This window comes from Diplotaxodon limnothrissa, linkage group LG4 (assembly GCF_057381915.1).
Source record: "Diplotaxodon limnothrissa isolate DT_005_m linkage group LG4, D_limnothrissa_male_GT1.1, whole genome shotgun sequence".
In the NCBI taxonomy this organism is placed as follows: Eukaryota; Metazoa; Chordata; class Actinopteri; order Cichliformes; family Cichlidae; genus Diplotaxodon; species Diplotaxodon limnothrissa.
In genome coordinates, this window is record NC_140599.1 from 16455857 (window position 1) to 16479684 (window position 23828).

Genomic DNA, 23828 nt, shown 5'->3' on the forward strand with positions numbered 1-23828 from the left:
CTCTTACGACATCACTTGAATGCACTTATACAAACTCTACATGCAGATACAGAAATAGCAGAAACATAACTGAATGGCACATTCTGTTTAAAGTTGTCCTAAACAGTGCCTTCTTATTGTATTCTCTTCTTCTTCTTTGTTTATTACTTGGTTTCCTTAGAGGTTAAAAAATAGCATGTTAGTCTCAAGAAAGGCAATCCTAACACAACTGTACAATAGAAATGGTGCACAGCATATTTATTGCACACCATATTATTTGTATTTTCTATTTATAGTAGTGCATTCTATAGGAAGGCATGAGGGAAAAACACAGGCACTGGAATACAGATACCATGAAACTTAGCATGTCTACAATATACATTTGGACTACACGGAAGCTTCAGTTTCGAGTGTAGACGTTGCCGTGTTAAGTTTTTGACAGTATACCGATTCCAGAAGAGGGAGAGTGTTAGGAAGGGGTGAAGGGAGTTTACAATAAAGGCGAGGACAGAGTGGGAGGGGTTGTACGGTGTGAGAGAGATAACCAGATGTCTGATGAGGTTATACTCAGATCCGTTACAGCCCCCTTGCAGCTATTTCTTTAGTAAATTAATGTTTTAAAAAGCCGATGCTTGTATGTGTTCAATTCTCTTGTTCACTGTATCACTTTAAAAAAAAGTCTTCACACCAAAAAAAGAAAAGAAAATCTCAAAATTAAGGAGAAGTAGCCGCTTTAACTTCTTGCGTCTCTCTGTGTGGGCAAGCTTATTAAAATATAGAGAAAAAGATGCATTAAAGGTGTCTAAATATCAGGTTTTAAATAGTGTCTTTGTTGTTGTATGTACAAACTCTTAAAAGTATAATTTTATGAATATATGTGCAAGTACTACATGTGTAAACAGATCTGTTCCTTGTGCTTGTGCCTCTTTACACCTGAGTATAGGCGTTATATAACTCACCAGGCAGCAGGGTCATACTCCGCCCATATCCTGACATACTCATCCAAATGGTGAGGTCCTAGTATGGATGAATCTCTAGTCAGGTACTCAAAGTTGTCCATGATAACAGCTACAAACAGATTCAGCATCTACGCATGCATGCACACAAACACACACAGCGACACACATACAAACAGAAAAGTTACAAAAAAAGTTACAAACAGCCACTGATTTCACAAAATCACTGGTTTAATAGCTGTGACGTGAAATGCTAATTTACTTAATCAGCTTTAACTAAAAGATGGACAATTTTATGTTATTGTTAGTCTTGTTATGTCATATTACGTTATACCAAGTTATGTCATGCAATTTTACGATATGTCAGGTTACAATGTGGTATTTCATGTTACGTTATGATATACTATATCGTGATACATTATGTTACGATGTTATGATCGGTCACATGATGTTATGTTAAGTTTTGTCAAGTCATCTTATGTTGTGCTGTCGTGTTATGCCATCCCTAGTTATGTGTATGTTATAATGTGTTTTGTCATGCTGTGTGACATTGCATTGCACTGTGTTGTGTCATGTAATGTTATATTATGTTATGTCGATCAGTAACTGGGATAACCCGGGGGCTCACCAAGAATGAACAGAAGAAGATGAACGACACAAAGTAGAGGTAGGCAAACTGGCTGCCACAATCTGGATCTACATTCCCTGACTTGAGGTCACAGTCCTTACCCCCAAGACACGCCAACATGATCTCGTGCCATGCCTCACCCGTTGCACTCCTTCAAACATACAAAAAGATTATTTTACCTATCCAGAATTGAATGACCTCAAGAGAGACTGGGGCATGCATGGAAATGTATATTATAGGTTTACAGAGTTACATATAAAAGCACCTAAAGAGAAGCATAAGAGCCTCTACAAAGGTCCTGAAGTTGTTATGTTGGTTGATGGCACTGTCTCCAACTTCTTCAATTGCAATATTCCCAAACAGCTGTCAAACACAATGATACTGTTAAAAGTGAAAACTAGACGATGGTTGTTGATCGCTGAACATTTAGTCTTTTTTGCCACAAAAACATACAGGAACAAAGATTATAAGTAACAATCTGAAACTAAGACATAAATCCCATTTTGACATTTTTGTAATGTTCCTTCTCTTGCTATTATACTCCAAATATGATCACTCTTTTCACTATCATTTAGTATGCTGCACTCCTCGTCATTATAGTTATACTATAAAATATATTTAATGCATCCCAGCAGCACTGGAGCAAGTTTTAGGTTGAGGTTCTCACCCACCTGCATCCCAATGATGGCGTAGATGAAAAACAGCATGGCAATGAGGAGGCAAACATAAGGCAGTGCCTGAAAAGAGACACAATAAATGTTAACTAATAAGCTAGATCCTGCATCCATCTATCTATCTATCTATCTATCTATCTATCACCTGGTGGAATATCTCACAATTAATACAGTGGGGCAAAAAAGTATTTAGTCAGCCACCGATTGTGCAAGTTCCCCCACTTAAAATGATGACAGAGGTCAGTAATTTGCACCAGAGGTACACTTCAACTGTGAGAGACAGAATGTGAAAAAAAAATCCATGAATCCACATGGTAGGATTTGTAAAGAATTTATTCGTAAATCAGGGTGGAAAATAAGTATTTGGTCACCTCAAACAAGGAAAATCTCTGGCTCTCACAGACCTGTAACGTCTTCTGTAAAAAGCTTTTCTGTCCCCCACTCGTTACCTGTATGAATGGCACCTGTTTGAACTCATCATCTGTATAAAAGACACCTGTCCACAGCCTCAAACAGTCAGACTCCAAACTCCGCCATGGCCAAGACCAAAGAGCTTTCGAAGGACACCAGGAAAAGTATTGTAGACCTGCACCAGACTGGGAAGAGTGAATCTACAATAGGCAAGCAGCTTGGTGTGAAAAAATCAACTGTGGGAGCAATCATCAGAAAATGGAAGACATACAAGACCACTGATAATCTCCCTCGATCTGGGGCTCCACGCAAGATCTCATCCCGTGGGGTCAAAATGAACATGAGAACTGTGAGCAAAGATCCCAGAACCACACGGGGGGACCTGGTGAATGACCTGCAGAGAGCTGGGACCAAAGTAACAAAGGTCACCATCAGTAACACACTACAATGGCAGGGAATCAAATCCCGCAGTGCCAGACGTGTTCCGCTGCTGAAGCCAGTGCATGTCCAGGCCCGTCTGAAGTTTGCCAGAGAGCACATGGATGATACAGCAGAGGATTGGGAGAATGTCATGTGGTCAGATGAAACCAAAGTAGAACTTTTTGGTATAAACTCAACTCGTCGTGTTTGGAGGAAGAAGAATACTGAGTTGCATCCCAAGAACACCATACCTACTGTGAGGCATGGGGGTGGAAACATCATGCTATGGGGCTGTTTTTCTGCCAAGGGGACAGGACGACTGATCCGTGTTAAGGACAGAATGAATGGGGCCATGTATCGTGAGATTTTGAGCCAAAACCTCCTTCCATCAGTGAGAACTTTGAAGATGAAACGAGGCTGGGTCTTCCAACATGACAATGATCCAAAACACACCGCCCGGGAAACAAAGGAGTGGCTCCGTAAGAAGCATTTGAAAGTCCTGGAGTGGCCTAGCCAGTCTCCAGACCTCAACCCCATAGAAAATCTGTGGCGGGAGTTGAAAGTCCGTGTTGCTCGGCGACAGCCCCAAAACATCACTGCTCTTGAGAAGATCTGCATGGAGGAATGGGCCAAAATACCAGCTACTGTGTGTGCAAACCTGGTAAAGACCTATAGTAAACGTTTGACCTCTGTTATTGCCAACAAAGGTTATGTTACAAAATATTGAGTTGTATTTTTGTTATTGACCAAATACTTATTTTCCACCCTGATTTACGTATAAATTCTTTACAAATCCTACCATGTGAATTCATGGATTTTTTTTTCACATTCTGTCTCTCACAGTTGACGTGTACCTCTGGTGCAAATTACTGACCTCTGTCATCATTTTAAGTGGGGGAACTTGCACAATCGGTGGCTGACTAAATACTTTTTTGCCCCACTGTACACTGTACCTTTAAGCACAACAATGCTACCAATGTTAGGAACAGCTTCCTCTAAAAGAATTGCTGGCAGCCAATTTAAAATGAATAATGCCTTTTAACAACACGTTTTACAGTTTAATATAAGGTTCAAATCAAAATCAAATTCTTTTTTTTAATATACTTTTGCACTGCACCAAAACCTCTTTTGTAAAAGGAAGGGATCTATACAATGAATACACTGCACTGACATGTAGCGTCTACACATATCAATGCATGTGATTTTTCAGGGTAATAAGCTGTATAATTGGAAGCAAACCTTGAAAGACTGAACGAAGGTCCAGAGCAAGATTCGGATGGTTTCTCCCTGTCTCAGCAGTTTGATGAGACGAGCTGCTCTGAACAGCCTTAGGAAACTTAGGTTGATGAAATTATTCTACAATACAGCCACAGTATAACCAGAGAAATGGGGGAGTTGAGGAAGGGAAAAGCAAGGGAAAGAGAACAGAAATAAAGGATTGTGAAAAGGGAACAAGAGGGGGGATTGGGGAATGGAAAGGGAAGGAAAATAGTTAGTCGTACTTCAAATTATGCAGGCAATCTTCCTTACAGACGAATAAAAAAAATGAGAAGAAAAACAGTCAAATCCAAATTAAAGAAGATTCAAACTCAATACAAATAATAATAAAAAATATCAGGAGCCAAACAAGTCAAAGCAAACCAAACTCAAATCAGCAAGGCTCCAAACAAGCTTTTCATATCCAGTAATGTAGAATCAAACCATACAACACAGGGGAAAGGAAATCATCCAGATCTAACCAGTTTCATCCAATTGGGATATATGTTTTTAGTAATTGTGTTAGGACTGGTGAGGAGTTAGAGTGCAGGGACTTCAGGACACTTCTTGGAAAGACAACCAAATGCACTAATTCTCCGAAGGCAAAATATGCAACGTTTCAAATGAAGCAAGCCGCAGCATGCAGATGTGAACCAAACACAAGGCAAAGCAGCCAATGCAAGGCAAGCAAAAACGGCAGCTCATGCACCATCCAATAGGACCGACTGCCAAAGTCATGTGACATACAATAGTGATGTCACTGTCAAATAAGAGCAGAGGGTGGTTCAAGGACCAACAAAGGTCATTACTACATAGGTGAATTTCTTTAGGTTACCATTTTCCACTCTCATCAGACTGAACACGTGACTAATAAACTGTACATAGTTTAGCAGATAAATCTATTAGACTGCAGGTTGAGATGTGAAGTGCTCAAAAGTAACTGGTATCAGCACATGCAGGCTTTATTCAATTACTGCTTATATTGCATTGCTGCATGTTTCTGTGTGTGTCTGTGTGTACAGGGGTTTCTGCCAGTGGCATGCAATGGGCAACATGCATCACTTGTTCTTCCTGCCACTGTCAAAGCTTTGGATTTAATATGTTGTTACTAGAAACACTCTCCCAGCAACTTTTATACATATATGTGGATAAATTTTACCATCTACTGTAGTTTCTAAAACCCAATCCTTTACAAACCGAATATTAGTGTTGAGTAAAGGATATATTTCAGCACACGCTTGTGGAGATATACAGTGACTAGCTGGGAGATAACAAACGCAAATGTACAAGTTAAGGGTTCAGAGTGATCATAGCAAAGCAGTCAAGCAAACTGTACACATTCCAGAGCCAGAACGTTGACTGGGATGCAGCTGAAACACATGCAGTAAAATAAGATCTCCAAAAAATTACAAACCATCTACATGTGGATGTTGCAGAGTTATGGTTTATAGCAGCAAATTTTTGGATTATTGGTTGGTTCGAAGAACAACCAGAGAGATTGACCAAGCCAGTTGTCATGGGTGGACACAGAGGAATCATAGTGCATTTTGATTGGATGGAATCACAGCAAGTAGTAGGTGTTGAGGGGAGAAGGGGATTGGAGAAGTAGATTACAGTAGATCGTCATTAAGTTTGAGGACGATTTAAAGAAAGCATGTGAAAAGATAAAAACAAGAAAGAAATCAACAGTCATTCAAAGAGAAATTAGCACAAAGGTAAGTGTCTGTAGATTTTACACATTCATAATGCTGATACCAAGAATCAAGGCAGCATGAAAAAAGAAAATACATGGATTCTAAAAATCCATGACTGTATGTCGATACATAAGTGAATGAAATCTTGAGTAGAAATAATCAAGACCAAATGAACAAAGATTCACGCTCTGTACCAATTAATAAATAAATAAACTAATAAATAAATAATAAAAAAAAAAATAACCAGGAGCTAAACAAGTCAAATCAAACCAAACTCAGAAATAGAAGATTTTCCTATCCAGGCAGGTAGAAACAAACAATACAACACAGGGGAGAGGAAATCATCTAACCATACTCAATCAATTGGGATCTATATTTTTATAATAATGGTAAGATTGGTGAGGCATTAGAGTGGAGAGACAACAGGGCATCTCTTTGAAAGGCACTAATTCTCAACCTTTCTAATGAAGCAAGCTACAGTACTAAGATGTGACCCACATACAAGGTAACCAAAAACTCATACACCACCCAATAGGACTGACTGCCAAAGTCATGTGATATATAGTAATGATGCAACTGTCAAAGAAGAGCAGAGGTGGTTATAATAATGTAATGTTTGCAATGTAGGTGGATTTTCCACGTAGTTGAGGCAAGAAATATACAGAGCACATAGCCTCCACTTATTACGGCTTATATTGCATTATTATAAATTGTTAAAAAAAAGAGAGAAAAGCCTTTCAGTAGTAATTGTTACATTGGCTCTTGATTCTTGGTTACAGCTGCAAATACTCTACAACTCTGACTTCAACATTATTGGGGATAGTTTTTGAATTTCTTCTTAAATTAATTCTGTCCAAGAAATGGCTTCATCTCCTAAATACAGATTATGTACAGGGAGTGCAGAATTATTAGGCAAGTTGTATTTTTGAGGAATAATTTTATTATTGAACAACAACCATGTTCTCAATGAACCCAAAAAACTCAGTAATATCAAAGCTGAATGTTTTTGGAAGTAGCTTTTAGTTTGTTTTTAGTTTTAGCTATTTTAGGGGGTTATCTGTGTGTGCAGGTGACTATTACTGTGCATAATTATTAGGCATTATTAGGCAACAAACAAAAAACTCACTCTCATTTCATCAGTCTTGACGTTTCAGCTTGTGTGTCTTGTTCAGTGGTGGTCGTCTTTCAGCCTTTCTTACCTTGGCCATGTCTCTGAGTATTGCACACCTTGTGCTTTTGGGCACTCCAGTGATGTTGCAGCTCTGAAATATGGCCAAACTGGGTGCAAGTGGCATCTTGGCAGCTGCACGCTTGACTTTTCTCAGTTCATGGGCAGTTATTTTGCGCCTTGGTTTTTCCACACGCTTCTTGCGACCCTGTTGACTATTTTGAATGAAACGCTTGATTGTTCGATGATCACGCTTCAGAAGCTTTGCAATTTTGCGACTGCTGCATCCCTCTGCAAGATATCTCACTATTTTTGACTTTTCTAAGCCTGTCAAGTCCTTCTTTTGACCCATTTTGCCAAAGGAAAGGACGTTGCCTAATAATTATGCACACCTGATATAGGGTGTTGATGTCATTAGACCACACCCCTTCTCATTACAGAGATGCACATCACCTAATATGCTTAATTGGTAGTAGGCTTTCAAGCCTATACAGCTTGGAGTAAGACAACATACATGAAGAGGATGATGTGGATAAAATACTCATTTGCCTAATAATTCTGCACTCCCTGTATTCCTATCAATACCATCTGTTATTCAGAGTTTACTTCTTACGCAACAAGAGTCTTTTCTTAAAATATGTCCCAACAATATACAAAGAACATTTGTACCAACCTTCAAATATTAGCTTTAGGTTGAGTCTCTCTGATTACCTTCTGTATGTAGATTTATACAAATGTACTATTTTTGGGGTTCTACGTTTAAATAGATTTTTAGGATTGAACAAGTGTTTCACAAATGATGCTCAACCCAGTTTCATGCATCACATAATAAATGCACTGACACACAATTTCATCTCCTTAATGGACATAGTGAGGTAATACAACATTTGAAAAATCTGAATGCAGGTCCTAAATAAACTGAATTAACTCATTTTGTTTACTTGGTTCAGCGTGTCATTACAGGCAATTTGGTGCAATATTTAGCAAAAATGTAATGCTGCACACCAAATCTAGGGCACTCATTCATCATTGATCTTAATATACCCATAATGTTGTTGATGCTGTTGTTGTTTCAGGTACTTCTGATGCAGTTGCAAACTGATGCACCCACTGACCACCCTAATATTATAACAAACTAAAAGGCTGCTTGGAGAGGCTATGGCTCACTATAGGTAATCAGCATGCTTCCTGCCTTCCTGCCTGTCAGTGGCTCGGCACTGGTTGGCTGTATTCCCATCCCACCAACTGGGACAATTATATAAGACTTTCAAGAGATACTCATGCATGACTGAGCAACCCAACACTGGCCTCTAACTCATGCTCTCTCCTTACTCCTTGTCTTGTCTACTTAATGTTTTTTAGATGGTGAGGCAGATGTGAAAGTCCACAAACACATTCTGAAGTTCACCAAACATACCTCAGTCATGCCTGTTTAAGAAAGAAACATGCTAATGTAATATCACATCTGTTTGCTTCCAGTTTGACTTTTCAATACAGGAGTGTAAAACATAAACATCTGTACACAGACACCTCAAAATCTGGTACTTACCCCAAGCTCAGTAACGAGGATGTCTGTAATGCTGCCCAGAACTGTCACACAGTCAAAAATATTCCAGGCATCTTTGAAATAATTCTGTGATCAGCATAAGAGAGAGGGAAAAAAGAAGTACAAGAAAGCGAGAGAAAGAAGAAGAGACGAGACAGGGACAGAGAAGAACAACGAGCAGGATAAAGGAGAAAAAAGGAGGATATGAGGTGACATGAGGCAAGAGTGACACAGTAAAAAGCAGAAGAACATTGATGTGGCAAGGAAGCAGACAAAGAGTAAGGAGGGGAAGAGATAAAGATTGACAGAGAAATTGAGCAACGCAACGGGATGGAGCGCAGACAGATCACATGAAAATAACAAGCAAAAGGATGTATAAGTCATATTTAAATGAAAAACCATACCAAGGAGAAAAAAAAGTAAGAAGTAAAGAATTAGAAAATGAGACAAGGACAGAAAAATACAGAAGGGGAACAAGAAAGTGGAAGAAAACAAATGTCAGTGTAGGACAGGAACAGGAAAGAAATTAGATGAGACAAATTGACCATCAGTGAAGGGAAGCTGGAAAGATACCAGCACACCAGGGACACATTGTACTGCATCACAAGACTATAACATCCATCAAACAACACATACAGTACAGCAAAAACCAATTTGAATTTCTTTCAGTTTCAAAACCTTTTAAAAATTCTATTACAGCCCTCCATTTATAGATATATATGCAAAAAAAATTTCAATCTATATTTGATTAGAGATTTTCTAAAGCATTCTTTCAATAAGTGGGGACACTCAAAGCAACGAGTCATGTAATACTCGGGACAAAATGCTAATAAGCCTCTGCTTCTTTGCTTACCCACATATTGCCTGGAGCCAAATTGTGCATTAGACAAGTGGAAGGACCAGGGGAGAGCAAGGGAGGCGGATATTAAAATAAACCACTTTGACACACACACACACGCACGCACATACACACACACGGACACTAATATCTCTGAGGGCTGGGATTATGTGTGCTTACGACATGCCTAATACGTACATAAGTTTATCCATGAATCAGAGCTGATGCTGTCTACTCACCACCCGCTCTCTAATCTTTGCTTCTCTTTTGGCCGCCTATATGTCACTCACTTTCATTTTTTCAGTTAATATATTATAATCCCACCTCTGTCCTTTATCACCTCCCATTCATTGTCAAACTATCTCGTCTGTACTTTTTTCTCTCATCTGCATCTTTTGCCGGTAAAATAACTTTATCACTGATTTTTTGTAGCTTCTGATTTGTTTAAATTTTTGGTTTTGTAACTGAAAAACAAATCATTTGATTATTGCCAACAATCCGAATAGCATTAGACAGTGTAATACATAGATTGGTGGAGAAAGTGGGGGATACAGGGTAATCTAGTTGAAAGTCAGGCCCAGATGAAGAGCTGTTTTTGGCTGTAAACGTTTTCAGTTTTTTGTTTTGTTTAGTATATGGGCATTCTGTTCATTTTAAATGGTAAAATTCATTCAATACAGAAAAAAGGCATGAAAATAAATATGTATATATGTTCTTATTGGCTTCTCATATTTTTACAGAGCAGTACATCGTCGCCACACATAAACCCAGAAATACTCACCAGTGCTCCAAAGGCGATGATCTTGAGTACACACTCCATGGAGAAGAGGGAAGTAAACACTATGTTCAGGTTGGCTAACACAGCTTCATAGGTGTCGGAGGCTCCGTAATACTGTAAACAAAAACACACATAGGCAGTACCTCTCTCAGAAAAGCAGAAGTATTTGAATCATTCCAGACTAGTAAAGGCTGCTTGTATTTTTTTTTAAGGCGCAGGCAACAAGAGCTAATGGTATAAATTTAGACGTTAAGTTCAGCAACTCGGTGGCTGTCTTGGTGTTTATGTTGTTCTGTGCGTTACTTATTCCTTGTTTGGAGCTTGCAGGCCTTTACCTTCATCATCAGCACGATTGTGTTGAGCGCGATCATCGCCATGATGGTATACTCAAATGGCGGTGACACCACAAACTCCCACATACGGTACTGAAAGCTTAGCTTGTTTTGTGGCATGTGGCGTGTCAGAGGCTTGGCGTTGATGGCAAAGTCTATACAGGCTCTCTGTCAAAAACAGCAGAAAAAGACATTTTCGGTTTGCATCGTGCCTTTCCATCATGCAACGCTCCAGTTTCGGAATCCTTGCTCACCTCATTCTTTTCTAAACTGTAATCTTCCATCATCTTGTCGCCTTGTTCCTGGAAAGTGATGATAATGAGAGCTACGAAGATGTTGACGAAGAAGAAGGGGAAGACCACGAAGTACACCACGTAAAAGATGGACATCTCCATCCGGTATCCTGGACTTGGGCCCTGATTCTCGGAAGTCGCATCGACCGAGTGTTTCAGCACCCTGAAGTGACAGTGAAGTATTGTTACAGGTTGTCAATATCCACACTTGCTCTATTTATGAATGAATATATTCACATATAGGCTACTCACTGCGGCCACCCCTCTCCAGTAGAGACAGTGAAGAGGGTGAGAAGGGCCCAAGCCACATTGTCGTAGTGGAAATCGTACTTCTTCCACTCCCGCTTCTGCGCCCTCACTTCGTTATCACGTTCGTACACCAGATACTCGCCTCTGAAAAACACAAAATCAGCACAAGGACTGAAAGGAAAAAAACTTATAAACGTTTGCATTAGGTATGACACAGAGGATGGAGAGGAGACACTTTAATCTTTAAGGATTAAACCAAAAGTTATGCAGGTCACCAGGACATTTTCACAGCGCAAGGTGAAAGGAGTTGGATTTTTTTTCCTGACCTGCAGTCGCGCTCAAATTCTTTGGATTCATCAGTGCAGTAAAAAAAACGCCCCTTGAAGAGCTGAACAGCAACCACAGCAAAGATGAACATGAAGAGTAAATAGACGATCAGGATGTTGAGCACATTCTTCAGAGAGTTCACCACACAGTCAAACACAGCCTGAGGACAAAGCAAGAGAACAACATAATATTAGGGGGGGTTAAAGAATAATAGATGATGGTAGATCAGGGTGTAATTTGTTTAATTTTCTTGGTTGTTGTACTTACCTTAAGGTAGATTTCATCAATAATCTGTGTAAAAGTGAAATATAAGTAATGGAGTCTCTTTGCTGCGCAAGCGTACCTTGAGTTTGGGAAGTCGTTTAATAGTCTTTAGAGGTCGTAGCACTCTCAGTACCCTCAGCGACTTGATGGTGCTGATGTCTTTTCCCTTGCTGTTCCCCCTACACGTGTTTACACACCAAAAACAAAGAAGACATACATGTACACACAGGAGAGTGAAAGTTACAAGTCTCAGCAGACTTAGTATACGCAGCACATGAAAGCCTTAATCCTCTCGATTCCAAAATGGCGATGGGCAGCCATTTCTTGATGGCATGTGTGTCCGAGTTAACTCAAAATCAATGAGTAACTACGTCTGGGTTAAGTGCATAGCAACGCATGCAGCATTGCTATCAGATTACGCTTTAGCCTTATTCCTAAGTGTGAGGATAACATCGTAGCTACATGCTAGAATTAGGTGGGGATTTATAACTAGAGTACATGCTATGGGAACAACTGATATCATTCCTGTCTGAATGCTATCTCCCTTGTGTAGTGTTTTGCAATGTATTTCAATGCCTTTCAAAAACACTAAAGCCTCAGTTTGCCCATGCGCAGTTAATGGTGAAATCTGTTCATGCTGCATTGAAACCTTGCTTTCCATGCTGCAGTATTTCTTCTTTTAAGCAGCAGTTTGAGGGGTGGAGAAATTTATTCTATAGAGAGACATTTAGAGAGAGAGAGTTTAGCTGTACTCTCAGCGAGAACAAAATTGTATTCTGTCGTAGGGCAGTTGAGTAAGAGGAGCAAAGCAAGGGGCTCTTCTGCTCGTCACCGTAAATGCGTTAAAAGTTTTAACACATTTTCAAAACGCCTTCAATTTCAAGCATATGCCACAATTTGGTAGTGTTGTTGTGCTTAAAAATGGGAAAAACTTTTTAAATGAACAAGCCAAACTCTCTCTTGATGACTCATCTAGTTAATTTCTATAAGCTCCAGGATTAGCTTGTTTCACAGCATTGTTCAGACAGCATGGAATCTTGTCTTGCATGGTTTTTGGCCAAGACAAAGATTTTATAAAGCATTTCCCAATGAAATGCTGAGCCAAACCTCTCTTTGTTTTTTTTCACTTTGGCAGTGTAACTGTCCAGGCACATATGCCATAGAGTGTTAAATTATAATAGACCTCAAAGGCTATGTTCAGACTGAAGACATGGCAGATTTGTTCCTTAAATCAGATGTTGTGATCAGACTTTCCTTATCTTCAAGTGTTACAGTCGGATTTGTGCTTCCAGACATTACCAACCTAGCTTTATGGGTTTCTGTGGTAACGCCATAGGTATCTCTCTAGCTATAGCAAGTAGCTTAAGATCCCTAGCTACTTGCTATAGCTTCCAAGGTGAAAGGTGTTGTTGTCCAAACTTTCTGAATAGGTTTCTGTAATCTAGACATGTCAAATACTGGATTTGGGCTGGCACTGTGTACAAGGCTGCAGGAGCCTAAAGAAACAATGCAGGAGTTAACTGATGCTGACTTTATGTAAACTGGCTGCGATTAGTTTAATAGAAAATTTGACTGTAATTCAAATGCCCTGATTTTAACAAATCCTCACATATCCAGTGTACAGATCAGGGTGAAGAGGTCACTGAAAGTGATCCTTAGGGGGGCAGCAGCTGTGTATACAGCTGCCTGTGTCTTACAGCTGTTAGACCAGATGGCAGACTGGTGGTGGCTGTGTGTGTATTTGCACACAACCACCACTAATGTGTATATCTGCATGAGTGTGTGTGTGTGTGTATGCAAATCACTGTGTCTGTGTTTTTATCCATCTTTGGTTAAAAGTTTCTTTCTTGATCATGTTCATATCCATATTTATTGAAATAAAAATGTGTGGAAAAACCTGCAATTAAAGCACAAATATCTCCTTTGCATCTGTGTGAATCAGCTGAGGACCTGACAGAAGTTAAGATGAGGTTTAGTTGGGTTTGAGTCCGAGTTGTTCCATGGTGAACAATGGATTTTAAAAAAAAAAGAAAAATAATATAGACAGATACACATTTCAACTTTGACAATGGATGAATGAGAAGGAAAGAGATGTGTGATCAGAGAAACAGATACCAAGAGTGCAGAAGAAGAAAATGAGGAGGAAAAAGTGAGAGAACTTTACCCGCTGCCGCTGCTGCTCGTAGTCCGAAGAGAGATATGAGTAAGAGGTGAGAACAACAAGACAGAGGAGACAAGGTGGGATAAAGAAACAGAATGGGACACAGAAAAGGAAGGATTTTGAGGGAAACATCCATATGAGAGAGAGAAAGGGGAAAAAAGAAAAGACAGTACCTTCTCTTGTTAGATCAACCAACCTACTCACACATTCAGATAATCTCTTACATTCACAATTTAGCCCCCCCCCCCCCAAAAAAAAAACAACAAAACAAAACTGCTTGATGAGTGTGCAAGATTTCAAATGGTAACTAGTGCTACTCTGAAAATGATCTAATGTGTAAAACGTCATGATTAACAATTAAATATTCAAATTACTATTATTAAGGACCAGCAAGCCCACATATAAACTCATTTCAGGCACATAGCAGAGTAAACACTACCTGGTGAAAAAAACCATCTTAGAATGTCAACGTGCGCTTCAAGGCAAACCAAACTTGATTAGTCATCATCTCTGACTCTGAGCCTGTCTGGATCTGAACCTCAGTCTGACTGCAGAAATATGAAGGACAGCTGCATAAGTGGTCCAAGACACAGCAGCCCTCAGACCAGAATAATTTGATTAAGGGAGTGATAAACATCTCCAACAAGACTTCTGATCGCTTCAGGAGTGCTGTTTGATTTCACCAATTGAATTAAGGTACTATCTGGATGGGTAGGAATCTTTTCTTACTGGTTCCGATCTCCCATCAGCCATTAGCATGATAAACCTCTACTATAGTCAAATTGGGCTTGTTTGTTCATTTTCTTCAGATTAAGGCTACATTATAATTCATACTCAACGTTTCCACTGGATGAATTTGGTCTTGCAGAGAAGATACACAGAGAAAGAAAATTCAGCAGTGAAACAGAAAGAGGTTGGGACACACAGAAAAGGTGGAGACAAAGATCTCTGTATATACAAACAGAGAGACACAAATTCAACTAAAATGAGGGGAAAGAGTGTTGGTTAAAACACACACACATATAAAGATGATTCACAAAGAGTGAACGTCTTGACAATGGATCACCTCTACCAGAACCGTGGAGCACCTGCCATGTTCATGAGTTCTTAATTCAGCTGGACTTTAACAATGTACTACGGCATAGTTATAAAGTGAGCAGATAAGCTGGACAACCTAGTTTATGTTAGATTAAACCAAAACTATTTTAGCATAACTGCATTTGAAAGCTGGAAGGTTTTTATTAGTTGAGATTATTGGTAACTTGTTGGGTTTAACTCTTACCCACTGGTGGGGATAGACTGCTGAAGGCACAGACCTGAATCTTGGTGAAATAATTCACGACTATTCCCAGTGACCGTGCCAAAATTTCTAACATTTTTGCCATAGTTCCAGAGACTCTCATTAATTTCAGTAAACAAATTACCGAATGACAAAAAAAGCCTATTTCTTCATTTAAGCGTGCAGAATATTTTCTTCGGTATATCTGGAGAAATACCCGTGAAAGTGCACTGTTTCACAGACTTTTCCGAGACCAGAATGATGAGAAAACTAAGTACATTTTGAGTGTCGTCGTGATGTATGATAAAAAGAGGTGGAAGAATGGACACAAAGTGCAGAGGAGGAGCAGTTCAGTAAAGGTGGCATAAAAGATGGGTCATTAGGACCGCAAAAAAACCCCAACTGTTTGAGGAGATCTGAGGGGACAACGTCACAAGATATCATTCTGGGACTATGAAAATCCAAGGTGTCATCTTTAGTTCAAGTCATTACTCAAGTGTCAGTTTTATTCAATTCAATTCAATAAAACTTTATTGATCCTGAAGGTTGACCCCGAAGGAAATTGGGTTAAGGCTACCGACCTTTGCCAGCGCCGACTTACCCTTCTGACCATACATACATTACACAAACATCACATGGGGAAGACAGGTCAGAGAGGTATAAAGTCAAAAGTTCAAAATGTATTAATTTATTTGTATCACTTAGCTATTCCCATATTAATTTGCAGTATATTAATCGAAGACCTCAAGTGGTTAGATACAGAACACACTCACAGAGTCTCTGAAAGTTTCTCATTTCAGTTCAGTTTAAATAAAACTGTCAAATATATTCGGATTAATACAAATTCTGTACTGTATCACCTATTTACACTTACAGGAGCTGCTCAGCCTGGAAACCCATACTATGAAGCTCCTAATTCATAGTTTTTGTGTTGTTGTTAAATTCAGAGGAGGTTGGGAACTCTGCAGCAGTGTGTTGGTGACTTTTCTACACTGTGTACCTGCCTAACCCTGCTTTGTAACTTTTGTAAGGTCTGCCATATTGTGGTTGTGGTCCATTTTGCAATAATACCAGTTAAGGTTGACTGTGGAATATTTAAAAGGGAAGAAAGTTCATGAACTGACTTGTTGTAGGTATGGTGTCTTATATTATCACCATGCTTAAATTCACTGAACTCTTTAGAACAACAAATGTTTGTAAAGGCAGACTGTATGGCTAGGTGCCTGATCTGTGGCAAAAGCTGTAGTTAAAAGAGTGTGAAGCCCAAAACTTTTGTCCATAAGTGTATGTTACTGGTGTTTAAGTTAAAATGAGCAGAGCATCCTCCATCCAAGAGGCTCCAAGTCCACCAACTTCAATGACCCAACACAGAAGAATGCTAGGTGCCTTATAATCCAAGTGTCCAAAAGCTCATAGCAGTTTAAGCTATGTAGGTTTGCTTTCAGTCACTTCCACAGTAAAAAACAATATCCAGTGTCTTCACATATTGCAGACCTGTGTAAAAATCTATGGTATATCATTATCATTAATTTGAGAGCACATATATATTATGCGGAAACATATCTACTAGGGGTGCAACAATACTCGTATCGATATTGAACCGTTCGATACAGTGCTTTCGGTTCGGTACGCATATGTATCGAACAATACAAATTTTTTTATTTATTTTATCAACTTTTCTTCTGACCATGCTGTCTGTGTTGAGCGCTCAGTGGATGTGCGTTCGACTACTCCGCCTAGGCTGCACTGTCGAGTGCAAATCCACTGAGCGCAGCGCGAGCTAGCAAGACAGAAGCTAAGCTCGTTGCAACATGGCAACTGCCTTAACGCTACCCGAAATTGAACCTCCCCCACCCTCATTCAGAGCTGGCGTTTGGTACTATCTTGGTTTTCATGTGAAGCATGACCCTGATGGTAAGCGCGTCATGGACAAAAGTAAAACAGTATGTCGGATGTGCCACGCAATGCTCAATTGGTGGGAACTAGTGCGTTAGCACAGTTAGCTTGTTAACGTGTTAACGCCATCCAGCCCCACGCACGGGGCGATCCATGGTAACTTGTTAACGGAGATTTGCCGCGTTATGGCGTTAATGTCATTTTAACGAGATTAACGCTGACAGCACTAGTGGGAACACAACAAATATGACTGCACATTTACGCCGACATCATCCTAGTGCAAAGACAAGTGGAAGCAGACAAAAACAACAAGCACGCATGCTACAAACTTTACCCGGATCATTTAGACAGAGCACATGATTCTCCTTATGGGGACCTGATATGTTTAATATGCTGCTGAGAATATAGCCCAGAAGAAGCGTATAGTATAGCTTTTATTTTGAAAAGAGCCATTTCTCTGTTATAAACTCTCTTTTCCAAAGATGAGTGATTTCTCGATCAGATAGATATTTTTATTATTATTATTTTGTTGTTTCAGCAACATTAAATTTAAAAACTGTACTTTTGAGTTAAAATATGGTAAATGGTAAATGGCCTGTATTTATATAGCGCTTTACTAGTCCCTAAGGACCCCAAAGCGCTTTACATATCCAGTCATCCACCCATTCACACACATATTCACACACTGGTGATGGCAAGCTACATTGTAGCCACAGCCACCCTGGGGCGCACTGAAAGAGGCGATATAAATATATATTTATAATTTTAATAAATGACAAATTAAAAAGGCATGAACATTTTTTTGTATCGAAAAAAATATCGAACCGTGACACCAAAGCATCGACCCGAACCGAACTGTGAATTTTGTGTATCGTTGCACCCCTAATATCTACATATATGTGTATATATTATATCCAAAACATGACATCACATTAATACAGACTTCTAAATCTATAAATTGCTTTATATTCTCACATACCATGCAAAAGCAAAATTCATGCTTTGTACCAGCATAGCACTTATTATCTACAGCCTAACTCAGTAATCAACATGTAGTTGTATTTTTATCTTTACAGCCATGCAAATCAAGTAAAGATTAAAGTACCTGCTTTGTAGTAGAGAACGTAGTTGAGAATTTTGGTGACCTGGCCGGGGTTTGCATGGGCCCTTTTACTTTAGAACGCCCTGGGCACTAAAGGGTTACAGGTGCAAAGGGTGGTCCTCACCTCTCACATGGGGAGGTAGATAGGGAGAGGATGCTGGGATCTATTTTATAATGTGGGAGTGTTTACGCAGAAGCAGGAAGGAGCTTGAAATAGGAGGGGCTTAAAAATTAAAGGACTGCAGGAGCAAAATGTGAACGTAAGAGAAATGAAGTAAGGACATGGCCAAAAAAAGAGGACAGGTCTTTTGCACTCTAAATAAAGGTAAGACTTGGGTTTATGGTGGAGGATAACAGGACACAAGAGAATGAAAAAGTGCCAAGAGAGAAAATGTATGCGAGTGAATGAAAGAAAAGTGTGTAGGATAGAGAAAGTAGAGGCCAAAAATCAGCCATGGTTGAGTGAAGAAGAACAGGGGACGCTGTACTCCAAGGTACCAGTGAGAGGGGAGAGGAGCGGGAGAGGAGAAAAGAGAGCAGAGGGGGAAGCAGGAGGGAGACTTACGCTAAGGCGTAGGCGTAGGCCACCAGAGCACCACTAACCACTATAAAGTCAAGGATGTTCCACAAGTCCCGGAAATAAGAGCCCTGGTGCAAGACCAACCCCAGATCCACCATCTAGAAAAGAGACCAAAAACAAGGACCCATTACAGCCTTTATCAAAAAGAGGAGAATGTTTGTCTCAACACGGAGGAAAAATGCTGATTTGTCTCACCTTTACTAACATCTCAAAAGTAAAAACTCCTGTAAAGACGTAGTCAAAATAGCGCAGAACCTGCACAAAGAAAAAGTGAGCATATGATGATTTTGTATTTTAGATAAGTGCAGTGTTGCACTTATTTTGCATCATCTGATATTATATTACTAAAGAAGGCAGTACTTTAAACTTCAACTGTTTCCTGTGCATGTGTGGTCTGTGAGTTTGTATCATTTTGCTGAGTCTGAACACAGAAAATCCTGAATATTGTGTGTGCCACTTAATTGTCTACCCACTATAAAACTGTCAATAATCATTTTAAGTGCTGGATTTATATGTTCTATCTCATACTCTATATAGTTAATTCATTTACTGCTCAGACCTCCACGCACGTAAGGCTTGGGAGATGGCAAAAATAACCTTGAGAGTAAATACAAAAACTAATAGATAAATTATATGCATAATATTTTTGTTGCCAAAAGAACCAATAATACATGTATGATGAATTTCTTACATCGTTTCGAGGGGAATTGGGCCAAACAGGGTCTTCAGCTGCCAGGGCAATACTGCTCATTGCAATGACCAGCAGGATGCACATCTCAAAATAACGCAGGGTGCAAATGTAATGGCATGCTCGTCGAAACCTAGGAGCAGACAAAGATATTTGTTTTTCTCTTGCATTAATGCAATGCATACCATTATGTTTAATTTATAACTATAATGAAGGCCATTGTGGAGGCTAAACAAAATTTAAATCCCTCTCAAATACTCAACTAATGTTTAAACAGCTCTGTGTTAATGTTTACACAAACTAGACCTGCTCATTTGCTAAAATTAGGCTTTGTGTCTTCAACAAATTTTAGCAAATGACCTCTTTTCATGCTATGCCAGCACAGTCTAGAATACATGACATCATAGCTGGACTGGCCATCGGGCGATTTTTTGTTTTTATGGGCCGATGGATTTTTTTTTTTTTTTTTTTTTTTTTAGGAAGGGTATATATAATGAAAGGTGTTGGATTGGCCAATTGGTCATGATCGACTCTGGGCTGGACCAATTACAGCCGAGGAGGCCGAATGCACCCGCCCCCTTGTTTAGCAATCACGTGATTTTCGCGCATTGCATGCCGGGAACTCGTGGCAAAACAATCCAAGTACCGCATCAAACGCAAGCATTTGCAGCACCGCAAAACGTTCATTCTCCGGTTCCAATACCTTCTTGTTTTTTCTTTGCCGCACAAAAAAGGAATGTACAAAACGAAGGAGAACAATGCCGGTCCGTACAAAGACAGACTCGACGAAAAGACAAAGAAAAGATACGAGGAAAAATCAAACCAGTAAAAGGGTTAGACCCTTACGAGCACACAGAGGGACAAAATACGTTAGCGTGCTGCCCAACTTTCACCACGCTCATATTTATAATTACACGGTTCTTGGGGTGAGTGCATACACTCATGAAGTTTAGTAACTTCAGGTCACTGCAACAAGCCCAGGTACAGTTTACTGACGGAGGGGTACAGGACCTTGAAATGCACCGTGTAGAACGAAAGACCATCGTACGAACAAAGGTAAGTTTACCAGTCTCACAAATCGTCTTCATAAATACACATTCCTTAACCGTTTATTAATAGGACCTTTGAGCTCAATGGTAATTAATTAGCAGTGGAAATAATTTCTGGTTCATTACAGAAATGTAGCAGTGACAATAATACTGTATGCTGTAATCGCACTGGACAATTAGCGATACAAAAAAACTGTTTTATCCTGTGAATAAACGTATATGTTTTTGTCAATGTACCATAATAACAGAAGCGAAACGCAATATCGTGTCAGGACAATTCACTATTTATGCACAATAAATAAAGGAGCATAGCGCGACAATTTCTGTTCAGCGCCAGACTTGCTTGTAACCTATATCACCAATTATGTTATGAAAATGACGCATTAACTACAACAGCAGACTGACCTTTGTGGGAATGCTTGGAGCAGACTAACCTGTGAGCTGGAGTGTTCTGGGACGTTATATTTGGTATATCCAGACCATCCGTCGGCTCTTACTTCGGAAACATGGCTTAAAACATTTCTCTTCAACGACGTAATCCGATTAAAAAAAAAACGATCGGCTTCCTGTGGCTGTCATGCGACCGGCTGTTGCAGTTAATAATACAACAGCTTCTTGCCATTTTTTGTGTTTCTTTTTATCGCTGTGTAACTGAGTTCAATTGAAAGCCTGCGTGCGCTAGTACCTCTTGCCACAAGTTCCCAGAATCCTTTGCGGTTTTACCCCTGAATGACGTCACATTTTCAATCTTTATCCTGGTGGGCCGGTCTCTAGTCAAAATGCCCGGGCCGATTTTTTGTCCCAGTCCAGCCTTGCATGACATTATGATTGAGCTTCATTTGAAATAGTTTTTGAGATAGTGACAGGCAAGTCAATCTTTCCATCAGCACTGTGGGCAATTGTGGGACCACAGTAGAAAAGCTAAAGTAAAGCAGGGTTTACCCAAATATCAATCTGGGAATCCATCAGTTTGTCAGTGGCCGGGCAGTGGCAGTCTTTTCTTGGTTTCTGGTGTAGCTATCAGGATCAGATAACTGATATGTGGTTCATGCCTCCATTTTCCATCCATTGGGCAAACCATTGTAAGGTACAGACAATTTAATAGACTGCTAAATCCACACCAAACTGCATCAAATTAACTAAAGAGGCAAGAGTAGCTGTCTAGACACTAACTACATCCTTCCCTACCCTCAAAATATTATACCAACAATCAACTTTATCTCATACTTTTGGATCAAAAGTCAACTACAATAAAGCTGACTTTTGACTGTGCAAAGTGTAGGCAACAGAAAACAGCTATACAGCATTAGAGGAGTGGAGATATGGACATTACTTTTTTTCACTGCACAAAAGGACAAGAGCGTGAAGGTAAAATGGAAACTGCATCCATTATAGTATTATACTGCTTCATCTCTTTGCAAACATCTGCACAGACAGCATGCTAACGCAAAGCTAGCCAAGAATGATGATAAAGCTGAGTGCATGTTGACCCCAGCCCAGCAGCCAGAGCCTGAACTTCAACAAGTAACAAAAGCAGTGATGAGCAGTCAGGCTTGCAGCCTCTGTTTTGACCTGTTTATGTTTCTCATGCTTTCAAGTCTCTTTGGGCTGGTTTTCATCTTTGCTTTGTGTTGCTGACTTTGTGTTCACACTTAAGGAAAGATGTGTCCTCATTAGGATAGGGATTTAGCCAAAGGTTTATATGGTTAACTGGTAATTATGAGACAGTGTGTTTCAGTTTGCAATTTGTGCATATACTACGTGTGCTAGCCTGTGCATTGGTAATTGTTAGTACGTATCACTTACGGATTGGTGGTCGAGAAGATGAACATGGAGCTATATGGAGGCATGGGCCTAGGCCCTCCTTCCCCTCCTTCCTCATCATCATTTGTAGGAGGTGGCAGAGGTTCAGTGTTGGCATTTTTATTAACTGAAGGTAGGAGGAAAACATTGTAAAGAGCTATAAAGTAGCAGAAGAAATACAAAAGAAAAGAAAAACACATCCATTCACCCCTACCTTGCAGTATGGCATTGGTGGATGGAAATATGGGCATGTCCACAGCAGTATAATCAGGGTGGGGCAGCCTGATCACACTGTTTGCACGGTGATGTCCGACATTCCCATAACTATCCAACGTGACCAAACTTCCACGAGTGCCACTGTTAGCAAGATGAAGGGCAGATCCAAATCCAGGGGTGACAGTGTGACTGGCCACTGGATAGGGGCGACCCTCGCTAGGTGGTGTAGAACCAGACACCAGTTTGGTGTTCATGAGGTTGTCCATGTCCTCACTGTACTGGCTATTCTGCCTTGAGAGACTCTTTTGGATGGGCCGTGTGGTAGATAGGTTTGGGACACTGCAGTCCCTAGGAAGAGGTCAAAGAAAGAATTACAGCCATCAGATTAGAGGAGATTGTAAAAAGGATGACTGGAAAACGAAAAATGAATGACATACTTCCTTCTGTGTGAGCACATACGCTTCCCCTCGCCCTCTGTTTGGCTTCCACGCCGGCTTCTTCTTGACCTCTTCTCACCGCCATTGCCTGCTCGCTCATGCTCTCCTCCTTCCCTACTCCCATCCACTCCTTTGCTCTTATGTCTTCCAGATTTTCCAGCTCCTCCCCCACCTTCCTCACCATCTTCAGCATTCTTTCGATGTGACCTTGGCTTCCTGTGTTCGGACTGCCCTCCTCCTCGACTCCCAGTCCGCGTGTGGTGATGGCGCCTGGATACCCTCTCCTCTGAACCCGGCCCAGGAATCACTGTAGCATCCAGACGGACATGAGAGCTGTGGTGATGCTCACTTTTGCGGCTCCGTCTACTCTCCGTGGATTCTCCCCGCTCCATGGGAGGTCTGGGTGGACCTGAACCTCCTCCACCATCCCCTCCCACTTGGCCATGGTGCTCAGGATGGTGCTGGCTGACACAGAAGTCTGAGTTGTTGCCAGTTGTCTTGTTTGTGTTGTTATTACGATTTTCATGGGGGTCCACCACTAAGGGTCGATCAAGATGGGTCTTCATGTCTGGACGGATGTGACGTGAATAGTTGACCTGCAAGGAAACGAATGGATAGCGAAACAGCACAGAAGGAATAATTTCAAATTTTGTAATTCATGAGAGGAGGCAAAACTTTAGAAGACCTACATTTCAGTTATATATTGGAAATTTCCAACCAATATTTAGACCATAGTTGGTAAATAAGCCACCGATAAATGATTAACAAGAACAAATGAAAACCAATAAAAGTCATCATCAACA

At 40.2% G+C, this 23828-nt stretch overlaps 1 protein-coding gene across 1 annotated transcript in view; it reads right to left on the minus strand.

Annotated features, from left to right (window-relative positions):
• cacna1aa (calcium channel, voltage-dependent, P/Q type, alpha 1A subunit, a) overlaps window positions 1-23828 on the minus strand; it is an 89775-nt gene that overhangs the window by 16843 nt on the left and 49104 nt on the right. The window contains exons 21-38 of the mRNA XM_085352311.1: window positions 23026-23621; window positions 22587-22936; window positions 22376-22499; window positions 19524-19653; window positions 19028-19087; window positions 18818-18930; window positions 11894-11993; window positions 11550-11710; window positions 11227-11367; window positions 10936-11137; window positions 10685-10849; window positions 10353-10463; window positions 8737-8820; window positions 4308-4424; window positions 2235-2300; window positions 1829-1926; window positions 1564-1714; window positions 939-1066 (exon numbers count right to left, since the gene is read on the minus strand). Of these exons, the coding sequence (XP_085208437.1) occupies window positions 939-1066; window positions 1564-1714; window positions 1829-1926; window positions 2235-2300; window positions 4308-4424; window positions 8737-8820; window positions 10353-10463; window positions 10685-10849; window positions 10936-11137; window positions 11227-11367; window positions 11550-11710; window positions 11894-11993; window positions 18818-18930; window positions 19028-19087; window positions 19524-19653; window positions 22376-22499; window positions 22587-22936; window positions 23026-23621 (2897 nt within the window). The remainder of the gene's footprint in view (window positions 1-938; window positions 1067-1563; window positions 1715-1828; window positions 1927-2234; window positions 2301-4307; window positions 4425-8736; window positions 8821-10352; window positions 10464-10684; window positions 10850-10935; window positions 11138-11226; window positions 11368-11549; window positions 11711-11893; window positions 11994-18817; window positions 18931-19027; window positions 19088-19523; window positions 19654-22375; window positions 22500-22586; window positions 22937-23025; window positions 23622-23828) is intronic.